The 27506-nt window shown below is 42.3% G+C and overlaps 1 protein-coding gene across 3 annotated transcripts in view; it reads left to right on the top strand.

The window, feature by feature from the left end:
• The window catches only part of axin2 (axin 2 (conductin, axil)), a 50483-nt gene extending 38422 nt beyond the window's left edge, over positions 1-12061 (top strand). For 2 of the 3 annotated variants that reach the window (XM_060844720.1, XM_060844719.1), the window contains exons 7-11: positions 1073-1258; positions 1939-2175; positions 2667-2768; positions 6228-6398; positions 10046-12061. In XM_060844720.1, the coding sequence (XP_060700703.1) occupies positions 1073-1258; positions 1939-2175; positions 2667-2768; positions 6228-6398; positions 10046-10172 (823 nt within the window). In that variant the 3' untranslated portion in view covers positions 10173-12061. The remainder of the gene's footprint in view (positions 1-1072; positions 1259-1938; positions 2176-2666; positions 2769-6227; positions 6399-10045) is intronic. The other variant, XM_060844722.1, reaches the window with a different exon arrangement.
• Positions 12062-27506: the final 15445 nt, after the last annotated feature.

The following is a 27506-nucleotide window of genomic DNA, read 5'->3' as shown; positions in this document are numbered from 1 at the left end:
AGATGATACTGCCATAGAGCTCCATCCTGGGGCCCGGTCGCTCTCGGAGCTCCATCCTGGGGCCCAGTCACTCTTGGAGCTCTCCATCGTGGGGGTCCGTTTGCTCTCGGAGCTCCATCCTGGCGCCCGGTCGCTCTTGGAGCTCCATCCTGGGGCCTGTTCGCTCTCGGAGCTCCATCCTGGGGCCGGGTCACTCTCAGAGCTCCATCACTGGGGCCTGGTTGCTCTCTGAGCTCAATCGCTGGGGCCCAGTTGCTCTCGGAGTTCCATCACTGGGGCTTAGTCGAGCTCCGTCGATGGGCCCAGTCATTCCAAGTAGCTCCGCAGTTTTTCAGGGTGGAGCTGTGGGTGGGGGAGGGGTTGGTGTGGGGGGCAGTGAGTGTGCTAATGGTGGTGCCCCAGTGAGCTGCTGACACACAATGGAACCTGAACTTATTTGGGAAATGAAAAGCTCGTGATATGCCCATTGACGTGGACATTGAGAGGTGTGAATATTATAGTTCAGTAACAGTTAATGTCCTCAGAGACCTCACCATGGGCATTATTGGCATTAGTGCTGACTGTCCACAACAGAGGTCTTGATTCTTGACTCTCATGGTGCCTCATACACAAGGCAGCAGTACTCCAAATGTACCGAGCAGCTACTGCAAACCAGAGGTATTTGGGAGTCTGTGACACGATCACAGTGAATGATGCCGAACAGGCTGAGAGAGCTGAAAGAGCTAACTTCATCTGACCCAGGAAGAGCTGTGGACCCTGGGACCGTGGTAACCAACTGCATGTGTCTCTTAAAACATTTGAGGGGAGGGAAATGGAGAAATAAGATCCAGTGAATCGTGGGGTTAAACTTGCGGATTACACTGAGACACTGCGTTATACCTGAGGTGGGCTGTTCTGTGCTTTGTTGGATGGGTGAGGACCTCTGGATCTGTACCTGCATGTGTGTGGAAATATCTTCAGGAGAAGTAGAGTGAAGTTGTTAAGTGGGAGTCCAGGTGGTCCTCAAACTTTTCAAAATAGCAGAAATGAAAAGCTTTCCATTGATGTACTTTTCCCTCTGTTTGACCATCAGCAGTAGGAACAGTTCCCTGGCCAGGAGGAGCACACAAGTGATGGACTGTGCTAGCCCAATTCCCAGTGAGGGAGCTCTGCCTCTTTGCAGCCCTCAGCTCCCCTGTGAAGAGACAGATCGGACACAGAATGTGTGGCAATGGATGTTGGAGAGTGAGCGACAACCCAACAAACACAGGTCCCACAGGTAAAGGCTGAGCCGCTTCACGGACTGCTTGCTTTGTGCCTTGCAGATGAGCACAGACAGGCATCTGTGTTTGTGTTATGAGGTGGTGTCTGTCAGTGGAACACTATTGGTGGGGGGTGCGGTGCATTAATGAAATGGAATTGAGGAGGGGGCTTGCATGTGTTGGTGGAATGGTGTCAGGCTGTGTGAGATGTTCCTCCTATCACCTGGGAGAGAGATTTCTTACCCTCAGATATTCAGATTGCTTCTTTGTAGGACTGAATGAATATCCTCGGTTTTGCAATTTGAAGTTGATCATAAAAAGAGGGCTTGTTGGTGATCGCAAATTCAGGTTCCCCATTACCAAAGTGGAAAAGCACCAGTTTGCTAAAAACAAAACTGGAGGAAGGCAATGAACAGAAAGTGTCGAGTTTGATTTACAGGCTCCTGCAGAGCAACTTTCCCCAGCTTGTCTAAGGAGCAAAACGATCCCACATGTGACACCCTTAGGCTCCAGCATCTGGTGATGTGTAATCGGAGCTTAGAAATGGTCAGATCAGGAAGGAACACAAACGGCTCCCAAGACCACTCGACCTGCTACTGTTCGAATTGGCCTGAGCTTGTGTATCTGAAAGAGGGGGTGGGCCACATTACTGACAACTGATCACAGCTGGGTTGTAACAAATGATTCTCTCCCATAGCGTCCAATGTATGAAGAGAGGAAGTGTCACAGAATGCCCAAGAGGAAATACAACTGAGCGCATCAACCGGCAGCATGTTGGCAGTCCCCACCAGAGGGGCATTGCTCAGCCATCCCACCCCTTCATTCAGGACCCTGCAATGCCCCCTCTTCCACCACCAAACACACTCGCTCAGCTAGAAGAGGCACGTCGCAGGCTAGAAGAAGAGAAGAAAGTTTCCAAAACTCAGAAGCAAAGGTACAGAATTCACTTCTGCCTCTTGTTCCTGTGTTAGTAATTGTTTTACCTCTGACCTTTACCAATGTTGTTGTGCCCATCTCCCATTTCTCTCTCTCTCTGTTTGTCTGTCTGTCTGTTTCTCTCTCCCTCTTGCATTCTCACGCATGCACTTTTTCATTTACCAGCTGTCACTCACTCTTTCTCTCACTGACAGTCAAAACTTTGTCTGTCTGTGTCTCTTCTCTCTCTCTCTGTTTGTCTGTCTTTCTGCCAGTCTCTCTCTCTCTTGCATTCTCACGCATGCACTTTTTCATTTACCAGCTGTCACTCACTGTTTCTCTCACTGACAGTCAAAACTTTGTCTGTCTGTGTCTCTTCTCTCTCTCTCTCTCCCGCCCAACTACCCCATCTCTATCTATCTCTCCCTTACACAGACTGTCACCGTCTCTCTCTCTCTCTCTCTCTCTCTCTCTCACACACCACTAACATTGTCTTTTGTTGTTTTTCAGAAACTCAACATCAAGTTTACAGCGAGACAGACCTCATGGAACCCAACCCCAAGGAGTCACCCAGTCTCAGTCCAACACTGGTCTCCTCACTCCTGTGGAAGAGTAAGTAACTCGTTACCTGTTCCCCAGTTTGGGGAGATCTGCATTCTGAGAGTTCATGGGAATTTTTTTTGTCCTTCCCACCCCCTCCTCCAATGTTTTGCTGCCCTTTCTGTTCCAGTCAAGGCTGACGTGATGAGGTCCAGCTCTGTTCATTAATACGGGTTGAGTCCTTGGACAGCTGTTTAACTCCTGAGAGCATTGCAGCTGAGTCTCAGCTGATATTCTGTTACCAGTAGAAGGCACTGGAGAAAAGAGACCAGGCTGTTGCTAAGCTTGCAAATTGGGGCCACTGCAGTGCAATGAGCTAGTACAAAATAAGAGTCACTGCTGGAGTTAGCAGTGGATGAATGTTTTATATAATGGAATGACATTATTCACTGATAGTTATAACACAGAAACAGACCCTTAGGTCCAAACTGTCCATGCCAACCTGATATCCGAAATTAATCTTGTCCCATTTGTCAATATTTGACCCATACATCTCGAAACCCTTCCTGTTCATCCTATTCACTGAGGCCCTGCTTGATTCTAGTTGTTAAACTGTCTGTCAGCATTCTGATTTCCCATTCTGTCTTTTGTTTTAGACCTTATTACCTTGTTATTCAGCTCACTGTATATGTTCACATCCCCCTGCCCCCCCATTCCATGAGAAACTAGTGGGCAAAGTTAAAGCACATGGGATAAGGGATAATATATTGGCATGGATTGAGAATTGGTTGGCAGATCAGTCACAGACAGCATGAAAAAAATTGCCTTTTTCAGAGTTACAAGTAGTGACTCATAAAGTACCACAAAAGATCAGTGCTTGAAACCCAGGTGCTGTATTCGCAATATATATAAATGACCTGGATCAGGAACAAAATACAACATTTCCACGCCTGCTGATGCAGTGGCACAGTGGTTAGCACTGCTGCCTCACAGCGCCTGAGACCCGGGTTCAATTCCCAACTCAGGCGACTGACTGTGTGGAGTTGCACGTTCTCCCTGTGTCTGCGTGGGTTTCCTCCGGGTGCTCCGGTTTCCTCCCACAGTCCAAAGATGTGCAGGTCAGGTGAATTGGCCATGCTAAATTGTCCGTAGTGTTAGGTAAAGGGTAAATGTAGGTGTATGGGTGGGTTGCGCTTCGGCGGGTCGGTGTGGACTTGTTGGGCCGAAGGGCCTGTTTCCACACTGTAAGTAATCTAATCTTTGTAATAGAAAAAAAAACTGGGTAGGGTAGAGAGTTGTGAGGAGCATGGAAAGAGGCTTCATGGTGATGTAGGCAAGGTGAGTGGGGAAATACATGGCAGATACCGTGCTAAATATGGAGTTATACCCTTCTGTGTGGGAGAAAAAATAGTATTAATGAAATGGGGATATATTAGGTTTTGTGTATGATTCTCACTCAATCCTCACTAAGGTAAAGGGAATGGCAAAGAACATTGAACACATTTCTCCCAACTACTTAAAAATTAAAAATATGATAGTTGAGAGGAAGGAATTCTTAACCGGAGTTGGACTGTTGTCCTCTTTTTGCAGTTAAGAACACCTTGGCTCCATGCCCAATTTTTTTTTAAAAAAGGATCAAAGGGGGAGCAAGATGAGTGTCCACAGCAATTAAACTGTAAATGTCAAAAATAAGTAATTGCATTATGGAACAATATGTTTTGATAGAAAAAAAGTTGTGTTTTGCTGCAAGTCCTTGTTAATTTCCCCGTTCGGGGAGGATAGTAAAATACAAGAAGTGAGGTTAGAATAGAATGTTTTTAATTTATTCATCCATGGGATGTGGGTGCACTGGCTGGGTAACACTGCCCATCCTTAACTGCCCTTTAGGTGATAGTAAGTGATTGTCTTGAACCACTGTGATCTGTGTGGTGTAGGTCTCGGGAAAGAGTGTTACAGGAGTTTTACCAAGTGAGAATGAAGAAACAGAGGTGTATTTCCATGTCAGGATCAGCATTCCTTCTAATATTTTTCCGGTTGTGCAGGCTTCCGAGGTCTGTGAGTGGCAGTGATTTCTGGAATCACAAGTCAATGCTGCAATCAGAGAGCTGATGCTAATCACTGTGTACAGAACCTTGGAGCAGTCATTCAGTTTAAAAGGGTTATTGGTTAGGGATGGTGAGTGGCTTGGAGGGGAACCTGCAGGTGGAACTTACATTCCCAAGTATCTGCTGCTCTTGTACTTCTGGATGGTAAAGTTTGTGTGTTTGGAAGGGGTTGTTTCAGGAGCCTGGATGATAGTGCACACTGCTGCCATTGTGCCTCTATGGCAGAGGGAGTGAGTGTTTGAGGTGGTATACAGGGTCTCTTCACTGATTATAGAGTCAGGATGAATGGGAAGGGAAAATGAACCAGAGATGGCAGGACCCAAATAATAACCATCCACCCCCTTAGACATTTTTTTACCTCTCTCTTTCACATACATACAGCCTATCACTCTCTCTCCTTCCATCAGCATGTGTAGTTTTTTTATTCTTAACTGGGTAACCTTAACTTTGCCATCTGTCTTTGCCACCAACTTTCAGAAATCTTGTGAATGTAGTGAGATGGAAGCTGAGATACTCTGATCTAATTGTGTGAATTTTACTCCTCTCAAAAACAAAATCAGGAGAGGTAAATCCCAGAGACAGTAATCCCTGAGTTAATTGTAGTTCCACCAAAACATTAGCATCATTTTCTGAAGTTCACAAACCGCTTGTCATTCTCTCCCTCACTTTATTAACATGGAATCCGGAGTTTCTGCAGCTCGGCTCCTCAATCTTTTATTCAAACTGATTTTTTACTCAGGTTCAGTAGATGTTTCCAGAATCAAGGAAACACCGTCTCAATGTTTTCATCATTTAGTACCTGTCTCCAATTCTGAATGGCATGAACTGCACCTCTTGTCAGCTCCTGTGTGAAAATGCTGCAAGTAAATGTTGCTGTTGTGTAATCTCCTCTCCCTGCTCATGTTCTCCACTTTAACCAGGTTTAATGAACAGACCTTTGTCTGAACTGATCCCTGGGAGATGCACATGGCATGGTGCTGGATAGGAGCACAGGCTCCAATCGCACATTATTAGTTGTGCGGTGTGACGGGAAATCAACACATGGTATTTCCACTTTCCAAATCTTACTCCTTCTCAAAGGGATCAAGACCCCCATCATCTTGGGAAGCAGATGCTCCCTTCTAAAAGTTCAGTCAAGGCGGAGGGCAATAGTGGAGGGTTCGGCTCCCCACACAATAGGCACACCGTAAATATCAGACCAATGAAGCAGTGAGCCTACCAGAATTCCAACCCCTTCACCCCAATCTGAAGGTGACTCCCACCCCATTGGCAGACCTGGCTGGAATCAGTAAATTGGGCACAGTTCCACACAGACAAGGGAGTAAGACTCCCCTCCCTATGAGTGAGACTCTGTTGGCAAACTACGCCTCTTCTTGGTTTCTAATGCCATTGACTTGATTTCTTTTTATCTCCCCTGTCTCCACAGGCACAAAGCAGCAAAGAAACAAGGGGCACCTGTGAACCTGGCTCCGTGCAGTGAGTTGGTGGTCACTTACTATTTCTGCGGAGAGGACATTCCATACCGGAGGATGATGAAAGGTCACAGCTTGACCCTGGCTCACTTTAAGGAGCAGCTCAGTAAGAAAGGAAATTACAGGTATGACCATGTCGATTGTTTGGACTTTGGATCTAGGTTAACCAAGGAGTAACTGAGGAAAGAGAGGTGCAGGAGATTTTGTTGTGTCATCGATTGCATGGAGTTCTTTTCATTTCTTCCTGATGGACTTTTGCAGTAGTCTGTAGCTGTGAGGAAGGTTAATCTTTGGATAGAGTTCTGTTGGCTTGTCCTTTTTAGTCAGTTGCTGATGTGCAATTAAATGAGCTCTTGGTACACCGTTGTTTTGGATTTAAATTTCTCACCCTTGTTTGCTAATGTCTCCATGGCTTCTCCCCTATGTATTTTGGTAACCTCCTCTTGAAATATCTGCACTTACTCAATTTTGACCTTCTTTACATCCTCAGTTTCCTTCTCTCTACATTAAGAGCTGTGCTCTCGGCTGCCTATGGCTGGAATTCCCTTCCCAAGCCTGTCTTCTTCCTTGAAGATGTTCCTTAAAACCTACCATTTTCACTTGTATCTCTTTATGTGACTTGGCATCAAAAGTTGTTTCACAATTGTTCCTGAGAGTTCCTTGGGACATTTGGCTATGATAAAGATACTATATAAATTCATGCTGGTGTTAACATAATAACTTCTAAACTCCTTGCCTTTACTATAAGACCATAAGACATAGGAGTGGAAGTAAGGCCATTCGGCCCATCGAGTCCACTCCGCCATTCAATCATGGCTGATGGGCATTTCAACTCCACTTACCAGCATTCTCCCCGTAGCCCTTAATTCCTCGTGACATCAAGAATCTATCAATCTCTGCCTTGAAGACATTCAGCGTCCCGGCCTCCACTGCACTCTGCGGCAATGAATTCCACAGACCCACCACTCTCTGGCTGAAGAAATGTCTCCGCATTTCTGTTCTGAATTGACCCCCTCTAATTCTAAGACTGTGTCCACGGGTCCTAGTCTCCTCGCCTAATGGAAACAATTTCCTAGCGTACATCCTTTCCAAGCCATGTATTATCTTGTAAGTTTCTATTAAGTCTCCCCTTAATCTTGTAAACTCCAATGAATACAATCCCAGGATCCTCAGCCGTTCCTCGTATGTTAGACCAACCATTCCAGGGATCATCCGTGTGAATCTCCGCTGGACACGTTCCAGTCCTTCCTGAGGTGTGGGGACCAAAGTGGGCCCTTGTCTCACTCCATAATGAAAAATCTCTGCCCCATTTTTCTGTGTTTGTAGATTTCCCTGTTTGCAGACTGGTTTAGGCTGAGCATGAAGGTGTAGGTGACTTCAGAGAAAGCCTAACTGAGTGTCGGGGCATGAACTGACCCATGATGTGCTCGCCATTCTCACCAACATCTGGCCTTGATTTTTGTTTTTGCTATTTTTAAGGCCTATGAAATAAGCAACTCTTTGAAGCCAATTTCTTTCATTTTTGTTTGAGCTTAGAGATGAGAGGCAAGCAGGTCAACTGTCAAATTCTTTGATTTAATGAGATCTGCCTTGGTATTTTTCATTCCCTCTGTTCCTACAGATGTGTACAAAGCCATATCACTGATTTATGTAAATCATGCTTATTAATAGTGTTATCAGAGCCTGATGTTGGTTCAGTGGAAGGGTAATCTTAGCATCTTTATACACCAGCATCAACCTGCTAGAGGGGGATAATAATGCACACTGGCCTGGAGTTTCCACTCATTTCTGTTTATTCAAGACAATGCACCCAAATTTGGTCAAGCCGGTTTAGGATTTCATGTACAAGTTGCATGGTGTGCAGTTAGGGATTTTGCATTCTGCTGAATACAAAAAACTATAAAACCGGCCATGTACATAAAACACCGTCAGCTTATTCACCGTAGGACTCAGAGACTCCATATATGAAAGTGAGTTGTTTGGATGCTAGAACACTAAAAATAATCTTTTCAAACACTTGTAATACAATTTTGATTTACTAAACCTGACCACTGTATCCCTTAATATAACTAGTAAATGCTTCCGTTTACCTTTAAGGTAGTTAAATCAGATTGGTCACTGATTTGGTTGAGTAGATTATGTGGACTAGACCTAATTAACGTTCTTATTTGTTGGGACAAAACCCGTTTCCAGCAATATTAATCAAACTGTATCAAGTCTCCATTCTTAAATGATTCTGGAAAGTTTGTTTACATTTGTTGTTTATATTACATTTATATTACATTTTAAAATGCTGGCCTGCTGTGCCAATTCATGGCTGATTTTACATTTTGAGGATATGCATTTAAGCTTGATGCAGAAACTTGAGAGTAAAAGCACTTCCTAAAATTTGCAGGATACATTCCCAATCGCTAGTTGTGGTCAAATGAAAACTCTCCACTCCACATAAACCAGCAGGTGTTGCTAGAGGCCAGAATTCAATGAGTACAGATACCTAAAGGTTGTTGGGCCATAAGGTAATATAGTTATAGGGAGGAATTTAAAATCAAAGATAAAACATTTTTTAAAGATTTGGGATTCAATGTATGCAATGAGTGATAGATGAATGGGATTTTGTGCAAGAAACTAGACCCAACAGAGTGCTAAATGACGTCCAGTTCACACAATCAATTATGGCAAATTAACCAGGAATGTATTATGTTAAAAATCACACAACACCAGGTTACAGTCCAACAGGTTTATTTGGAAGCACTAGCTTTCGGAGTGCTGCTCCTTCAGCAGGTAACTGTGGAAGAGGATCATAAGACCCCAAATTAATAGCAAAAGATTACAGGGTAATGCAGCTGCAATGATACATTGAACACACTGAGATTGCAGTTATGTCTTTCATCTTTTAGAATGGGTTGCAGGTTTCGGATATTAATATGTAAATCCCAGACTTCTTTTAAGTCACATTCTCGAGATAACTTCAGGTTTTATTTAAAAAGAAGTGACATCTCAGCTCAGACAATGTATATGAAGTGTGACTTTAGAGTCTGTCTGTATTCCAATCTCCATATCAGGAATGTATTGGAATAGTTAAACAAGGACATAGAGTTATAGAGATATGCAGCACGGAAACAGACCCTTCGCTCCAACTCGTCCATGCCAACCAGATATTCTATATTAGTCCCATTTGCCAGCATTTGACCCATATCCCTCTTAAATCATTCCTATTCATATACCCATCCAGATGCCTTTTAAGTGTTGAATTGTACCAGGGTCCACCACTTCTTCTACCAAACCACCATCTGCATGAAAAAAATTGCCCTTAGGTCACTTTTATATCTTTCCCCTCTCACTCTAAACCTATGCCCTCTGGTTCTGGACTCCCCCACCTCAGGAAAAAAAACCTTGTCTATTTATCCTACCAACATCCCTTGTGGTTTTAGAAACCTCTATAAGGTCACCCCTCAGCCTCCGACACTCCAGGGAAAACAACCCCAGTCTCTCCCTGCAGCTCAAACCCTCCAACCCTGGCAACATTCTCATGAATCTTTTCTGAACCTTCTTAAGTTTCACAACACCCTTCCTTTCAGAGCTGCTCACAATGGAGGACTTGCAGTGAGACAAAGCCAGGCAACTTTAGCAATGGTGCAGATGTGTTCAAAAGATCATGACATCCAAAATATTATCCTTTTTTCTATCTAGCTTCCTTCTCTTGATTTTTTCCATTCCCTCTCTTTGCCTTTCTTTTTGCTTCTTTTCTTCTAACTATGTCTCTTTTTCACAGGTATTATTTCAAACGAGCCAGCAATGAGTTTGACTGTGGGGCAGTTTTTGAAGAAGTTCAGAGTGACGATAGCACACTGCCCATGTATGAGGGAAAGATCTTGGGAAAAGTGGAACGAATTGATTGATTATTAAAAAGGATTAAAGTCAACACACTTCTGGCATTTTAAGAACATTCAAATTATGAACAATTACAGAAGGATGAAATAAGCTGTGAGGTACTGGAATTCGGGCTTGAAGAAGCTGTGGTGATGTTTGCCTTACATAGGATGTAAAGATCATAAAAATATTTATATAAAAATACTGGGCTTCATTGTATAAGAATGACCACTATTGATTATTTACAGACATCCAGGTATTCATGGATATCCTGTGGCTTCCTGAGGGACACGATATATATATAATATATATATATGAACAGATACTGTGTATAGTCCCTGCTCAGTGACACATCCTGCTATTTATTGAACTTGTATCTCTATGTATTTGAGTTGTGGAAAAGCTATACTTTTTCACTGGTACCCAGCAGCTGCTTCTCTTTGTGACAGTCCTTTCCCCTTCTGTGACGTTACTGACAGTCCCTCCCCTTTCCAGAAACACTAACGATAATAACAATTGTCATTCCCTAGTGTATTTGAAGTGAAATTGTGAAGCTGGCTGTGAATTTTCTCTGAAACAAGTGATGTCTTAATGTAACACCGCTTTGTTTTTGTACCTGAACCATCACCAAGTCTTAATGGTCTGGCAGAAAAGGCAACCAATTTTGCCTTTTCAATCTTCCATTTGGCATTTACACAAAGCCTAGTGCCTTTCAAATCCAGGAAAATCCACAGAAATCTTGCACCTTCATGCCCAACACACCATCCATCCCTTTCCTGGTCCCACTCCAACACTTAAAAGTTACGACATTGATGTAGATATGGATTGTAATGTGAGTGTGCAGGTATTGTAGATTTGGCCAACTCAGATGTGTCATCAGTGGAGGACAAGTGTGGCAGCTGTCCAATCCCAGGCCTGATTCAAGCTCTGCTCCTTGCAGAGAGCTCCCTCCAAGCGAGACACTGTGCCATAGGCAATCAATGCCTCACAACTATATGACATCAAGATTGGAGTTGATTTTTGTTTTCTGTTCAACTTAATGGGTTGAAATTGTACTGCATAACATTGGCAAGTCAACCCATTAAGAATCAGAAGCTTAATACATATATGGACATAGCAGCAATGGACCTTTTCACTGGTGTAAAGGTCACTATTCTCACATATGCAATTTAAACTCCCAATCTCCAAAGAGAATTTTGAAATAAAATGAGCTGAAAATGGGGTGGCAGATGTATTAATTTATCACCTGGAGAGAGAAAGAAGAGTTGTGTTGGGGAACATGATGCATTATCAAAACTGAGAATTCAACACTCTGCCAATTACCTGGAAGATCAGTCCAACTTTCAGACACTGAACTGTATAATTCCACAATATTATATTTGTATTTCATGATTTCAGCAAGGATATTTTCTCTCTCTGCTGTCAATTGGACCTTATTGTAGGATTAAATTAATAATTCGAAGGGAACATTTAATTTTACATACTGAGGTAGAAATTACTGCATGTGCTGTTTTCTTGTAAACAGCTAACATACATGTCTTGTTAAGGGGCCAGACCCCAGCATCAACACTTCCCATCCAACGCACTATTCACTATCACTCTGACCTTTTGCTGCACTGCTTGACATAACTTGTATGATATCTGTGTAAATATTGTTAGAGTTTTACACACTACGACTAGTGTTTCTTGTTTATCCAGTACAGTACCTGTGCCTGCATGGTATTATTAATACTGTGTGTCACCCTGCTTTGAGGGTCACATCTCCCTTTGTTAAGAAGGGTTTATGTATAAAGATATTTTTATGCATTTTTGAGTGTTGCAACCATGTTTTATGCCATTTTTGTCCTCCTTTCTGTAAATTATGCATTGCAAAAGAGTTCGATTTAATCCTTGGTACAATAATGTAATTATTAAGAGATGTAGCCTTTATTAAAATTTTATATTTTTCAAATTAATTTATTTTCCTGATCCTTTTGTTGTTTTAAGGCCTATTGCTTTGTTTTTATTCCATGTGGGATGGATAGTCTACTATATTTGTTTTTAATTTCCTGACTTATGGTTGAACTGAATTTTAAAAGGAGGAGGTAATGAGCAAGGTAGAGAATCTCTGGAGATATCAGAGAAGGAGTCAGGACAGCTAAAGAACTGCCAGAACGAGTAGATCCAGAAGGAAAGCAGACCTTGCATAAGAGAGGAGAAAATCTCCAACAGTGATTGAGGTTGGGAGAATGACAAGGTGGGGAACATGAGGAGAAAGAGAGGGAGACAATGGAAGTGCAGCGTGAGGTGGACATAGGGGAGGTAGAGGAGAGAATAGAGTAGAGGTTGTGAGGTGGGATGCAAATGCCAAGCATTCGGGGTTTGATGAGATGATGCTGAGCCAGGGACTGATTTAGGAGAGATTGGGCCTGTTGAATACGATGGCCTGGATAAGGCTTTGAATGACATTCTGTTTGAGGCAAAGTCTAAGCTGCGGAAATTGTGGAAACTCTACTGACATTATTTGTGTTCAAATGGTGAGAAGTGTTGCATAGTTGAAACCGAGCAGCACTTAAGTCCATAATGACAGCATGAATTTTTGATGTTAAAAGTCTATAGAGTCGCTTTAAAAACAACAATCCTCATCACTTTCCGGTCAATTTCACATAATCGGAACCTGCCACTCAGCTGATCAATTTTTGTGTTAAGGTTATAAATACAACGTTACCTTTTACCACAAGCTGTAACAGGCAACAACTTATTTCATTATATCAAATTTAAATTAGCTCCAGTGTTGGGACTAAGAAACCAATTATAGATACATAATCATTGCCATCTTTTCTCATCTTTCTTACACAATAACCCCTTAACCATCATGAATACTGTCCCATGAACCCATCCTCTTCAGTCTAACTCCTGGTCATCAGTGTACCCCTCTTTCAATATCCTTTTACTACTTGGACCTGCCGACTGGGAACACTTAAAAGAAATAAACAGAAACGTTTTCATAGCATTAGGGTGTCTTGGCGTGTTTTGTAGCCAACATTGTACTTACTGCCTGAAATGTGGTCTCTGTTGTGATCTGACATCAGTAGGGAGGATTTCAGAAAACATTCATGTAATGGTCATAAATCACAAAGTGGCAAGGAGAGAGGAACTGAGTGAAATCACAATTGTTAGGAAAATGGTATAGAACAAATAGATGGGTTGTGGGCTGCTAAGGTCTCAGGTTCTTTGAAGACATGGTTAATAAGCTAGATGATTTTGAGACCATCACTTTTCTTTTCATTTCTCTCATTTTTGGATTAGAACTGAGCTACAGTTAAGAGTTGAACTTTGAATAGCAAATTTTTTTTAGAAAAGAGAGAGAAGGCAGGTGCTTGCTGTGGCAAAGACAATACAGGTAAATTACTGCTCAAAGAACACTATAGCCAACACCAAGATGTCGCAATGCTTAGGAACTGTCAATTGGTTGGATATTGAATTGGTTGAACAAGAGAGGACTAGTGCGTCGAGTAAACTGCTTCTGACTGGGCTTTGAGCAGCAGCCAGTCTTGTGTTTTGAAAGGCTCGAACTGGTGCTGCTCCTTCCTCTTGTTCCCCACCTGGTTGCACTCCAGTAATCGACTTGTTGAATGTTCTGAGAAGAGAATCCTAGTCTGTAAGAAAGGGTGAATAAATCCAGAAGTCTGCTGAGGCATTGATTTGGTGGCTTCAGAGTTCAGCAAGATATACAGTCTTATATGGCTGTAATACCACCCATTTAGTTCCAACAAACTTAGTATGCCAATACAGCAAATAATATGAAGGCTAATAGAATACTCTCCATCATTATGAGAAGAATTATAAAGATGTTATACCCTGCTCTACAGGAAATTGTTCAAGAAGAAGTTTGGTTACTGCACAGTTTTGGCCTAATTTAAAGAAGGCTGTAAATGCATTTGAGGTTATTTCGAATGAGGTTTAATAGATTGAAATCTGGAATGAATGGGTTGTCTCATCCTGTTAGGCTGGTTTCCACTGGAGTTTATCAGAATAAATACGATACTTTTCCAGCTGCTTTCAGTTCTGATGCAGGGTTACTGGACTCTACAGATACTGCCAGACCTGCTGAGTTTCTCCAGGACTTTTGTTTTAATTTCATCTTGTAATTTATCTGTGTTTGTTGGATCTTGCTGGTCTATAATACTCTGTTTAGACCGAAGGGTGACTTGTATATAAGAAACTGAATGGCCTTGACAAGGAGGACATGCAAATGGCATTTCCTCTGATGAATGAGTCCAGAACTAGGTGATACTGTTTTAAAATTAGAGATCACCCTTTCAAGAAAACAGTAGATATATTTTTCTTAGGCAGGGAAATCAATGGGTTTTTTTTGGAGTATGTGGGAATTTGAAATTCAGATAAACAAACATCAGCTATTATCTTATTGAATAGTAAAGCAAGCCTGAGGGTCCTAACGTCGTACTACCTCTTTTAATCGATATGCTTCATGATGGGGAAACACAACAGAGTATTATAGACCAGCAAGATCCAACAAACACAGATAAATTACAAGATGAAATTAAAACAAAAGTCCTGGAGAAACTCAGCAGGTCTGGCAGTTTCTGTAGAGTCCAGTAACCCTGCATCAGAACTGAAAGCAGCTGGAAAAGTATCGTATTTATGCTGATAATGGAGGAAGAAATTAACAGGATACACAGGAGATGCTGTTGAGAGAGAGAAAGAAAGGAAAGGCAAATAAAGGGATTGATGATAATAAACCCAAGGCAGAGATAAGAGCTGAGGAGGATGTGAACGAGAAATGTGAAAGATTGAAAATGATTGAAAACAGGACTTTGGGGTGTGGGATAAAAGGGTGTGTAGGAGGCTGTTCACATTCTGAAATTGTTAAACTCCATGTTGAGTCCTGAGGGCTGTAAAGTATCGAGGTGGAAGGTGAGGTGTTGTTCTAGATGGTGTTAAGCTTCATGAGCAGGCCTGAATAGAAATGTTGGTGTGGGAACACTGTGGTGTGTTGTCGTAGCAGGCAACTGGAAGCTCAGGGTCTATTTTACAGACAGAATAAGTGTTCAACAAAGTGGTCACCCACTCTGTGTTTCAGCTCCTTAGTGTAGAAGAGACCACATTATGAGCAGCCAATACAGTAGATTAGATTGAATGAAGTGCAGGTAAATCACTGTTTCACCTGGAAGGTGTACCTGTGACTTTGGATGGTGAGGAGCGAGGAGGTAAATGGCAGATGTGATTGCATGGGAAGATGCTATGGGAGTGTGAGATGTTGAGAATGGTGGAGTGTACTGAAGTTTCCTGGAGGGAATGGTCCCTACGTAATGCTGATGAAAGAGAAGGGGAATAGGTGTCTGTTGGTGCCATCCCACTGGAGGGGACCGATATGGCAGCTTAACCTTTGTATACGGAGGCTGGTAATGTGGAAACTGTGGACCTGGGAAATCTTAATGTTGTTGCAGGAGGAAAGGGAATGCAGGAAGTACTTCAGAAACAGCTGAAAGTCCTGTCATCCATAGTGGTGGGAAATCCTTGGTTGAGGAAAAAGATGGACATTACTGAAGCCACTTGCTGAAAAGAACATCATCAGAACAAATATGATTGGAGAAAGGAAGCAGTGTGTGAGGATGCATAGACAAGGTAACTGTGGGAGTCCAGGTGAATTTTCTTCCTGTTAGAGTTCATTCAGTTATATGTATTGACGAGGAGATACCGGGATAACTTTCTTTGAAATAGTACATGGATCTTTTACATTCACTCCAGGATAACAAAGGCCCTTGGTTTAAATTCAGTCAGACCATATGACTTTCCTATTGTCTGTTTGACAGTGCAGCTCTCCCTCAATGCTGACCCCTGTAACAGTGCTACACTTCCTTCAGTTTGCCCTTTTGTCAGTGAAGCACTTCTGTAGTACTAATCCTTTAATAATTCTGAAGGTAATTTTAAAAGCCTTCTCAAGCCAAGTCTCTTCCACTCGGTTCCATGTCTAGCAAGGACATGATCCAAGTGGCATCCATCTACATTAAGATTATTCGATTCTATCTTTCTCTCTGTCAGCCAATCACAAAGCCACATCACTAACACCAGTTCAAACATTGCTGGGTTAGCACAGGTTAGGAATTAAGTTTTTTACAAATCTTTTGCCCTCATATTCCCTCACGAATAACACGTTTGATCTCATCACATAGAAGTGCTATGGAATAGGGATTGAAAAATAATAGAAAATAATAATTCTTAAAATCTGCAGTGACTTTCATTGTCACATCCAAGGCAAATTAAAGGTATAAGCAATAATTTTATTTAGTGACATTTGCTTTTAGATTGACTAAAGCAGATTTAAATGACAAAAAAAAACAAAAGTGTTTTGAGAAAAAAGTGGTCTCATGTAGCAAGTGATTAGAATCAAAATAGCGAGTTGGTTAGTTCAGTTGACTGGATGGCTGGTTTGCAACGCAGAGTGATACCAATAGTGTGGGTTCCATTCACACACCATCTGAGGTCACCATGAAGGACTCCATCTCAACTTTGCCCTTTGCAAACCACCACCAGTTCTCTCACTTCTCTCTCATGCAAGAGCAGCCCTTTAGGATCTGGAGTGCATAGAGAGTGTGGTAGAAGCAAAGTCAAGGCATTCAAAGGAATTACATAATTATGTGAAAGGGAATAATGTGCTAGGTTAGGAGGAGAAAGCTTGAGAGTGGTGCTAAGTGATTTGCTCATTCAGAAAGCCAGCACAGACACAATGGGCCAAGGAACCATAATCTGTTGTAAACAATTCTATGAGTTTGCAATGTCCTGACTAATGGGGCCAATGTTCCCTCTAAACCGTACAGCTGCACAGCTACTCTTGAGAGTCTGCCATGTTGATCAGTGCCTTACCAGGAATCGCTACCACACACACACCTCTGAAGTCCACACAGAAGAAAGATAGAGGGAACATAGGGTGGGACATCAAACAGTGTATTGATCCAGTGAGATACCAACAACTTCATTCTTTGATTCAATAAGATCATATAGAAAACTGGCTCTCAAATATTGATGGGCTGAGGAAAGGAACTTTAAAAAGAATAAAACGAGCCTTTGGGTAAATATCAACATAGTCACGAGTGGAATCAGTGAAGATGTTTTGAATGCGACTAAGTATATGCCTTAAATATTATGCAAAAATTAAGGGGAAAAGGAGAGAAAGAGACCAGTAGAGTATGGATCCATTTAGAAATGTTACACCTTCAGTCTAATTAATATTTCTGTGCATAAATAGCTTAAATACATATCTCATATAATGTTTGCAATACCATGTCTAAACTGATATCCTACTCTTGTTTTGACAATTTATTAAATTATTTTGATGTACTAAGAGTAACTGGCCATTTTTTGTACAATTCTTGGTGGTGAATGTCAGGTAATTGCAAGCACACTATCATGGAACACCCTGTTATACAGTGAGTTGCAGTCAGAGCACAATACAGCAGTAAATAGCTTTCTGCTACTTTCTTTATACAGAATGCATTGAACCCCACTGTCTCTCTGAATTCATCTGCCCTGCCTAACTTGGAGGTTGTTCAAAATTAGAAATCACACAACACCAGATTATAGTCCAACAGGTTCATTTGGAAGCACTGTCTTTCAGAGCACTGCTTCATCATGTTGTTGTGGAGTATAAGATCATAAGACACAAAATTTATAGCAAAAGATTGCAGTGTCATACAGTGATATATTAAACAAACCTGGATTGTTAAGTCTTTCATCTTTTAGAATGGGTTGCAGGTTTCGGTTCATTAATATGTAAATCCCAGAACTTCTTTTAAATCACCTTCTTGAGATAACTTAAGGTTTTATAACAAAAAGTGACATCTCAGCTCAGACAATGCATTAAAGGTATGAGGTGTCTGTGTCCCAATCTTGAGTCAGACTGGTTCTATTTCCAAAGTGGAATTTACAAAATATTACATGGATTGACTGCCTGCAGATGCTGCATTTTCGTGCAAAATAGAATGTTTCTGCAAATACAAATTCACCCCATTGACTTGTATGTTTGTGTGTGTGCATGAGAGAGAGAGAGAGTGAGTGAGTGTGTGCATGTGAGTGTGTGCTTGTACGTGTGAGTACATGAGAGAGTGTGTTTGTGTGTGTGAAAGCTTGGTAAAGTGTGTGTGGGTGTGATTGAGTATCAGCCTGTGAGAGGGTTGTGTGCATGGATATGAGTATGGGGGTGTAGTGTGAGTGTGTATGAGAGAGAGTCTGCGTGAGTGTGTGAGTATGTAAGAGTCTGTGTATATGTGTGTGAGAGAGTGTACAGTGTAGTGGGGTCACCTGGAGTGTGACATGAATCCAAGGTCCCGGTTGAGACCATTCAGTACCAGTATGGGTACTGGACTTGGCTATCAGCCTCTGCTCGGCCACTTTGCGTTGTTGCCTGTCCCAAAATCCGCCTTGGAGGATGGTCACCCAAAAGTCTGAGGCTGAATGTCCCGGACCGCTGAAATGTTCTCCGACTGGGAGGGAAAACTCCTGTCTGTTGATTGTCGTGCAGTGTCCATTCATCTATTGTCGTAACGTCTGCTACCATTACTTGTGGGGATACCATCCACCGTGTAGGCCGCAGGTACTCATGTGACTCGGCCAATGTTGTCTATCTCATACACTGCAGGCAAGGATGCCCTGAGGCATTGTAAATTGGTGAGACCAAGCAGACGCTGCAGCAACAGACGAATGGACACCATGCAACAATCAACAGACAGAGGTGTTCCCTCCCAGTCGGAGAACGCTTCAGTGGTCCAGGACATTTGGCCTCGGATCTTTGGGTGACCATCCTCCAAGTGGACTCTGGGATAGTCAACAACGCAAAGTGGCCGAGCAGAGGCTGGTAGCCAAGTTCAGTTCCTATGGGAATGGCCTCAACAAGGGCCTTGGGTTCCTGTTACACTATAGGTGACCCCACTACACCATACACGCGCGCACACACACACACTCCCCACAGGCACATCCATTTTACCAAGCTTTCACACAGGCAAACACACTCACAGGAACACATTGTATCTCTCATGCATGCACACACACATACAGGTCTATGGGGTGAATTTGTATTTGCAGATACGTTGTATTTTGCACAAAAAATGCATCATCTGCAGTCAGTCAATCCATGTAATATTTTGTAAATTCCACTTTGGAAATAGAACTAGTCTGACTTAAGATCGGCACACAGACAGACTCTGACCTCACATCTTTAATGCATTGTCTGAGCTGAGATGTCACCTTTTGTTATAAAACTTTACCTTGAGAAGGTGACTTAAAAGAAGTTCTGGGATTTACATATTAATGAACTGAAACCTGCATTCTAAAAGACTAAAGACTTAAAAATCCAGGTTTGTTCAATATATCACTGTTGTGGTTCTGTTCGCCGAGCTGGGAATTTGTGTTGCAAACATTTCTTCCCCTGTCTAGGTGACATCCTCAGTGCTTGGGACACTCCTGTGAAGCGCTGCTGTGATGTTTCCTCCGGCATTTATAGTAATTTGTCTCTGCCACTTCCGGTTGTCAGTTCCACCTGTCCGCTGCAGTGGCCGGTATATTGGGTCCAGGTCGATGTGTTTGTTGATAGAATCTGTGGATGAGTGCCATGCCTCTAGGAATTCCCTGGCTATTATCTGTTTGGCTTGTCCTATAATAGTAGTGTTGTCCCAGTCGAATTCATGTTGCTTGTCATCTGCGTGTGTGGCTACTAAGGATAGCTGGTCATGTTGTTTTGTGGTTAGTTGGTGTTCATGGATGCGGATCGTTAGCTGTTTTCCTGTTTGTCCTATTAGTGTTTTGTGCAGTTCTTGCATGGGAGTTTGTACACTACATTGGTTTTGCTCATGCTGGGTATCGGGTCCTTCGTTCTGTTGAGTTGTTGTCTGAGAGTGGCTGTTGGTTTGTGTGCTGTTATGAGTCCTAGTGGTCGCAGTAGTCTGGCTGTCAGTTCGGAAATGCTCCTGATGTATGGTAGTGTGGCTAGTCCTTTGGGTTGTGGCATGTCCTCGTTCCGTTGTCTTTCCCTTAGGCATCTGTTGATGAAATTGCACGGGTATCGTTTTTGGTGAATACATTGTACAGGTGTTCTTCTTCTTTTTGCAGTTCCGGTGTACTGCAGTGTGTTGTGACCCTTTTGAATAGTGTCTTGATGCAACTTCTTTTGTGTGTGTTGAGGTGGTTGCTTTCGTAGTTCAGGACTTGGTCTGTGTGTGTAGCTTTCCTGTATACCTTTGTGCTGAATTCTCCGTTCGGTGTTCTCTGTACCATCACGTCTAGGAATGGGAGTTGGTTGTCCTTTTCTTCCTCTGTCGTGAATCGGATTCCTGTGAGTGTGGCGTTGATAATCCGGTGTGTGTTCTCTACTTCTGTGTTTTTAATGATTACAAAGGTGTCATCCACAATCTGACCCAGAGTTTGGATTGAATTTGCAGTAAGACTGTTTGTTCCAACCTTTGCATTACTGCTTCTGCTATGAGTCCAGAGATGGGTGAGCACAAAACACTAATAGGACAAACGGGAAGACAGCTAACGATCCGCATCCATGAACACCAACTAGCCACGAAACGACACGACCAGCTATCCTTAGTAGCCACACACGCAGATGACAAGCAACATGAATTCGACTGGGACAATGCTACTATTATAGGGCAAGCCAAACAGAGAACAGCCAGGGAATTCCTAGAGGCATGGCACTCATCCACAGATTCTATCAACAAACACATCGACCTGGACCCAATATACCGGCCACTGCAGCGGACAGCTGGAACTGACAACCGGAAGCGGCAGAGACAAACCACTATAAATGCCGGAGGAAACATCACAGAAGCGCTTCACAGGAGTGTCCCAAACACTGAGGATGTCACCTAGACAGGGGACGAAATGTTTGCAACACATATTCCCAGCTTGGCGAACAGAACCACCACAATGAGCACCCGAGCTACAAATCTTCTCCCAAACTTTCAATATATCACCATATGACACTGAAACCGTTTGCTACAAATTTTGTGTCTTACGATCTTATACTCCATAACCATCTGATGAAGGAGCAGCATTATATCCCATGTCAGTCATAATAGTTCAATGGGTAGCATATTTACAGAAGGATGCATGGTCAAGTCCCATTCTAGAGGTCAAGTAAATAATCTAGAGTGACACCTGCGTGTAATGTTGAGGGTGTGCTGTACTGTCAGGGGTTCCAGTTTTTGATGAGATTCCTGTCTACTCTCACAGAAAAGATCCCACAGTAATTTAGGGGAAGAGCAGAGGAGCTATCACTAGTCCCCTGGGCAACACCAGTACAAACAAGTTATTATCTTTTTGCTGTCTGTAAGGGCTTGTGCAAAGCTTGCTTCCACATTTCCCACATTTCCCACTATGCTTGAAAAGTGATTCATTGTGACAAAATGCTTCAAAATGTCTGAACATGCTAAAATGTTCTAGAGAAATTAAAGTTTGTCTTCACCCTTAGTTACAACTGTAGGAGTCCACGTGCTGGTGTAACCTAAAAAATTCAAAGTGAATCATGAGTATTTAAGATCTTGCCTATTTATGTTTCTATTTTTGGTTCCATTTCTGTTTTGTGTTAACAGCAAAACTTCCAAGAAGTTTCTCAGAAGAGGTTTGAATACCAAGCAGTGGTCATAAATATCTTTCAAAAATTATGTTTGGGATATAGGTATTGCTGAAAATGTGTTGCTGGTTAAAGCACAGCAGGTTAGGCAGCATCCAAGGAACAGGAAATTCGACGTTTCGGGCATAAGCCCTTCATTAGGAATCATATGAAGGGCTTATGCCCGAAACGTCGAATTTTCTATTCCTTGGATGCTGCCTAACCTGCTGTGCTTTAACCAGCAACACATTTTCAGCTCTGATCTCCAGCATCTGCAGACCTCATTTTTTACCCATATAGGTATTGCTGGCAAGTTCAAACCTTATTGTCAATCTTAGGTGCACTTGGGTGGGTTATACAGGAGCTCCCCCAGTGTTACGGGGAGGAAATTTCAGAGAACACCTTCTCTATGTCTACTGTATCAAATTGCTTCATAATTTTAAGCTTTTCTATCAGGTCACTCTTTCACTTTCTGATTTCTAGAGAAACGTGCCTCAACTTGTTTTTTCTCTTGACAGTTCTAACTTCAACAACAAGCATTATCCTGGGAGCAAACAGAATTGGGAATGATAGGAACTCCTGGCTCCAAGGGAGATGTTCAGTGGATTGTTTTATTAGCAATCCCAATTTCCCGGGGTGTCCTGCGCACATATCTTTCCTTGTCCACCACTTTCACTGGTTGGTCCATTGTTTAGCGCTTACTCTGGAATTTGCCCCTTAACCCCAATCAGGCATCCCTTCCTTTGCCTTTTTAATCTCTCCCCTTGTCAAGCTGAAATCCAGATACAGGTCATTCTGCTATAATGCGACAGGAATTGTGTTCCTCTGCAACCTTGTGCTATAGAAAATCACGCTGTAGAAGATCGCTAATAGAAAATCGCTATATCCATTCAGTAGAAATTTGGCATTATCCAAACAATATCCACAATTGGTCAATCATGTTATAGCAAATTCACACTGACGAGATGTACTTTCTAGCAAACAACCTGTGGATGCTAGAAATATGAAATAAAAACTAAAATGTTACAATACTGAAAAACATCTATGGAGAGAGATGGTTTTGTTGATTGGGTTAAATAGAGTGGGGTGCTGAAAATATGTTGCTGGTTAAAGCGCAGCAGGTCAGGCAGCATCCAAGGAACAGGAAATTCGACGTTTCGGGCACAAACCCTTCATTAGGAATGAGGAAAGTGTGTCCAGCAGGCTAAGATAAAAGGTAGGGAGGAGGAACTTGGGGGAGGGGCGATGGAGATGTGATAGGTGGAAGGAGGTCAAGGTGAGGGTGATAGGCGTATCACCCCCACCTTGACCTCCTTCCACCTATCACATCTCCATCGCCCCTCCCCCAAGTCCCTCCTCCCTACCTTTTACCTTAGCCTGCTGGACACACTTTCCTCATTCCTAATGAAGGGTTTGTGCCCGAAACGTCGATTTCCTGTTCTTTGGATGCTGCCTGACCTGCTGCGCTTTAACCAGCAACACATTTTCAGCTTTGATCTCCAGCATTTGCAGACCTCACTTTTTACTTAAATAGAGTGGGGTGTCTTATATGGAGCAGAAAGCCCAGTATAAACAATTGGGCCAATTCACCTGTTGTTGCCTGTGATCATTGATTGTGGAGCTCTTTAGAATCTCTTGAGCTGGTGAAAGTCATGTAGGTACAGTTTGCAATTCATGTTTTTGTTACAGGTGATAATTAAGTTCAAGTTGTCATTGCATATCATGAGGATTTGAACAATATTTCACCCAGTCTTCGTCATCCCCATTCCATCGTCTTTGCAGCTTCAGTCTTTTTAGCACAAAATGTCAAAGCAACTGTCAAACAAAGCTTAGAAGAATCAGGAGACCTTATGGAAACATCCAGGATTCTTACAGAACTTGACAGGACAGATGTGGAAAGATTGTTTCCCCTTGTGGGAAAGTTTCTTGCAGTAGCAATAGCAACACGGCCACAGCTCCTCCCGGAGTTTGGGACTGGGGCAGCGATGGTAAAGCTCCTCCAACGATCAGAGGCAGCAATGGCAGCAACAGCAAGAACATGGCTCCTGCCAACAATTGATGCAAGACGCATGGGCTGACAGAGACTAGATTATGGCCAGGCCCCAGTTGTTCCAAACACCTTATGGAGATAAGGGTTAGACCTTAAGGTCTGGATGTTTTTCTTGTCTTTTGGCTTTCTTTTATTTCTGTTGCTGCTGTTTTTCTTTAAATTCTGGTTTTGAAACCAACATTGCACTGGAGAATGGAGACTTTGTACACTTTTCATTGTACTCATGTATCCCTACATTTGAGCACACGTGACAAAATCTAATTCTAATTCTAATTCTAATCTCCAAATAAGGGGTTACCCATTTAAGACTCTGATGAGGAATTTGTTTTCTCTGAGAGAAGTGAATCTGGGGAATTCTTTACTACAAAGGGCTACAGAGACTAGGTCATAAATATATTCAAGGTCACGATAGACAGATCTTTACTCAGTGGGAGAATCAAGAGTTATGGGGAAAAGACAGGAGTTGAGGATTATCAGGTCAGCTATGAGCTCATTGAATGGCACAGGAGGCTTGATGGGCTGAATGGCCTACTTCTGCTCCTATGTCCTATGGTTTTAGGTCACACTATTTAATTTTTACCATCATCTTCGGATCAGCAAGAGGTGGGACTTAATCCATTTTACTCAGCCTTATATTTTACTACAGCAAGTTGAGAATACAGTGTTCCATCCCATCAGTAGTGGATATGATTTGTTGCAGTTGTCAGAGGGTGATGGGATGTTGTATAGATCAATGATACCATTGACAGTCTCAAGTGGAGATGACGGCCGTCTCAATCGGCCGAGGCTGAATCCAGTCAGTGAGAATGAGCAGTGTACTGACCTATTACAGCTTCTATAGGCGTGAACGTGAATAGAAGTCAACTCCCTAAATAGACAGCCCAACTTCGTTTAACCCATTTCCAATGTAGCAGAAGGAGTAAATTACATCTGAGTTAGTAGGGGCAAGTGTGAAAGGTGAATCAATGCATTAATCAAAAACTAGGAATAATTTCATTTAAAAATGCAAGTTTTGATCTTTATCTTCTTTTCTAGATCTTTATTTCTTTTGTTGGGAACTTCGTTGGCATTTCATAACCTCTCTTACCGTCAGAATCTGTCATTGTCTATCTAATTATTGTGTTAAATGAGGAGGCTTTTCTAGGGACTGGAATGATAATTCAGGCTGATATTAATTGCCTCTGGGGCTGGCTACATTGTCCAAAACTGAACATCTAACTGATGTGGCCCTCATTTCATCCTTTCGTCAACTCTGTCCTCCAACAAAACCTTTTGTATTAAGTTTATTTTTTTTCTCTTTGTTTGGAGGAAATATAAGGAGTTGGTGGGGTGTGGGGGTGGGACATTATATGATTGAGGGAAACCAGTGCCTACTAACTTGGAGTCACATCATTAACCCTAATACTTGTCTTCTCATTACGAGCAGAGATGTCATCTGACTCTCAGTGAGATATCAGCCTGTGAAATCAGACTGACATCCCATCGTGTAGTCAGTGGTAGATGAGTGGTATTAGTCACGTAGCTCATTCCCTTATCTCCTCAGTGTGAGTTGTATCTGATTGAGAACCATTCTAAATTATACCTGCACTTGAAAAGTTTATGACGAGACTGTACTAGGTGAAGGACAGCTCCAGTCTGACAACATATCATTTTCTGTTCGACATAACACAGATATCTAATGGATGAAAGAGCATTAAATCAACAGGGCATTATGTAAAATGTTTAATCATCCACTTGTATTAAATATATTGAAACCAAATTAATATTAATAAATGAAGGGAGAGACCAGTTTAATTAAAGCTTCTTTTTCAATTCCATAGAATGGTATCAGATCAAAGAAAGGTTTCAATGTTTTTTGTTTCAATGAGTGGGGGTACATTATTGTTCCTGATTTGAGACAGTATCTGAGGTCAACTTGGGCACAATGCTGTCTCTTCCATCCTACAGAGGGAGGCCCGTGACTTTCCTGCCTCTGTAAGAATGGTCTCGTCAGACATCACCAGCCTACATTCTTTGCTTCTATTATCTGGTTGTCACTGTCACCCCGAAAATGTCAGTGTAGTTTATTTGTGTGCTGGGTGCAAAGAATTTCATTTTGAAATCCGCAGTCTCTGTGGAAACTGTGAAATTTTTCTCACTTAAATCTAAAATCTGTCAGCACCTACAAGTAGATTAGACCATGGCAACAATGCAAAGGATCAGAATGTTTTGGGATCTGCAGAGCTAATCTTAAAAGACAAAATAAGTTGAAACAGCAGAACAGGAAGAAGAGAAAATGAGTCAGTTTCCACTCTCAAATCAGTTTTCCCTACTTTAGGTATAAAACAAAATAATGTGCATGAGCAAAACATCTTCAGTATTTTCTATATACAAGCCATCAATAATAACAAATTCTGTTTGGCTTAATTCATCATCAAACTTGAGAGAAAGCAATAACCTCTCTCTGTTCATCAAAAACAAAATACTTCAAAAAGTTTCTCATTTCTTAGCTCAGTTCATAAATAAATCATCACTTTGTCATATCCAGTACAAGCTGCTGTAACAAACTGGAGGCTTTGATCTTGAACGTTTTATTGAATCAATTGCTGTAGTTTGTGAGCAGACATTAATGGCAAGGCAACTTCTTGTTTTCCTTCTCTCTGCTAACCCAGGAATAGTCAACCTGGCAGCTAGGGTAATAATATTTACCGTAATTTCTTTCTGTCTGAGTGAAACTTTATCAGATTTTACCATCCTTGTCGAATCAGATCACAGTTGAACAGCGATTCATTAAAGGAGTCCTGGCCTCTCGGCTCAGTCACTGGTTATTTTTTCAGGTTCTGATTCAAAACTGAAGGGTGACACTGTACTTAGCAGGATCGATTGAATAAGTTGGAGTACATGCCTCCGGGAAAGAGAAGGCTGAATGGTGACGCAATGGAGATCTCCAACATTATGTAAGGGTGTTGTTAGACAAATGTGGATAAGATATTTCCACTTGCAGGTGAGACCCTAACTGGAGACTGCCGATCGTTGGAAAAACCCATCTGGTTCCGTAATGTCCTTTAGGAAAGGGAACTGCCATTCTTACCTAGTCTGGCCTACATCTGACTCCAGACTCACATCAATGTGGTTGACTCTTAACTGCCCTCTGGACAATTAGGAATGGGCAATAAATGCTGCCCAGCCAACGACCCCCTCATCCTGTGAATGAATGAGTTAAGAAAAAGATGGCCACCAATAAATCCAAACGAAAATTCAGGAGAACCTTTCTTACGAGAGAGTGGCGAGAAAGTGGGACTCACCAACATGAGGAGTAGTTGAGGCGGATAGCATTGATACAATTATGCTGAAACCAGATAAACATATGAGCAAGAAAGGAATAGAAGGTTATGGTAATGTCACAAAAGCCAGAAGGCTGGGCCAGCTTGCAGCTATTGAGCTGAACTGTCTGTAGACTCACTCTAATTCCATGTGGTATGTCTATTCAATGTTCCAACTCATTGAGAATTTTCCTTAGCTCCTTAGCAAATAGACCATTCAACAGCATGGGTAGCACAATGGCCCTGTGGTTAGCACTACTGTCTCACAGCACTAGGGCCCCAGGTTTGATTCCAACCTCGGGCCTGTTTGTGTGGAGTTTGCACATTCTCCCTGTGTCTGCATGGGTTTCCTTCAGGTGCTCCGGTTTCCTCCCACAATCCAAAGAAGTGCAGGTCAGGT

The sequence above is a fragment of the Hemiscyllium ocellatum genome, chromosome 25 (assembly GCF_020745735.1).
Source record: "Hemiscyllium ocellatum isolate sHemOce1 chromosome 25, sHemOce1.pat.X.cur, whole genome shotgun sequence".
Classification (NCBI taxonomy): domain Eukaryota; kingdom Metazoa; phylum Chordata; class Chondrichthyes; order Orectolobiformes; family Hemiscylliidae; genus Hemiscyllium; species Hemiscyllium ocellatum.
The sequence above is the reverse complement of the archived record's forward strand: the minus strand, read 5'-3'. Positions and strand labels throughout refer to the sequence as shown.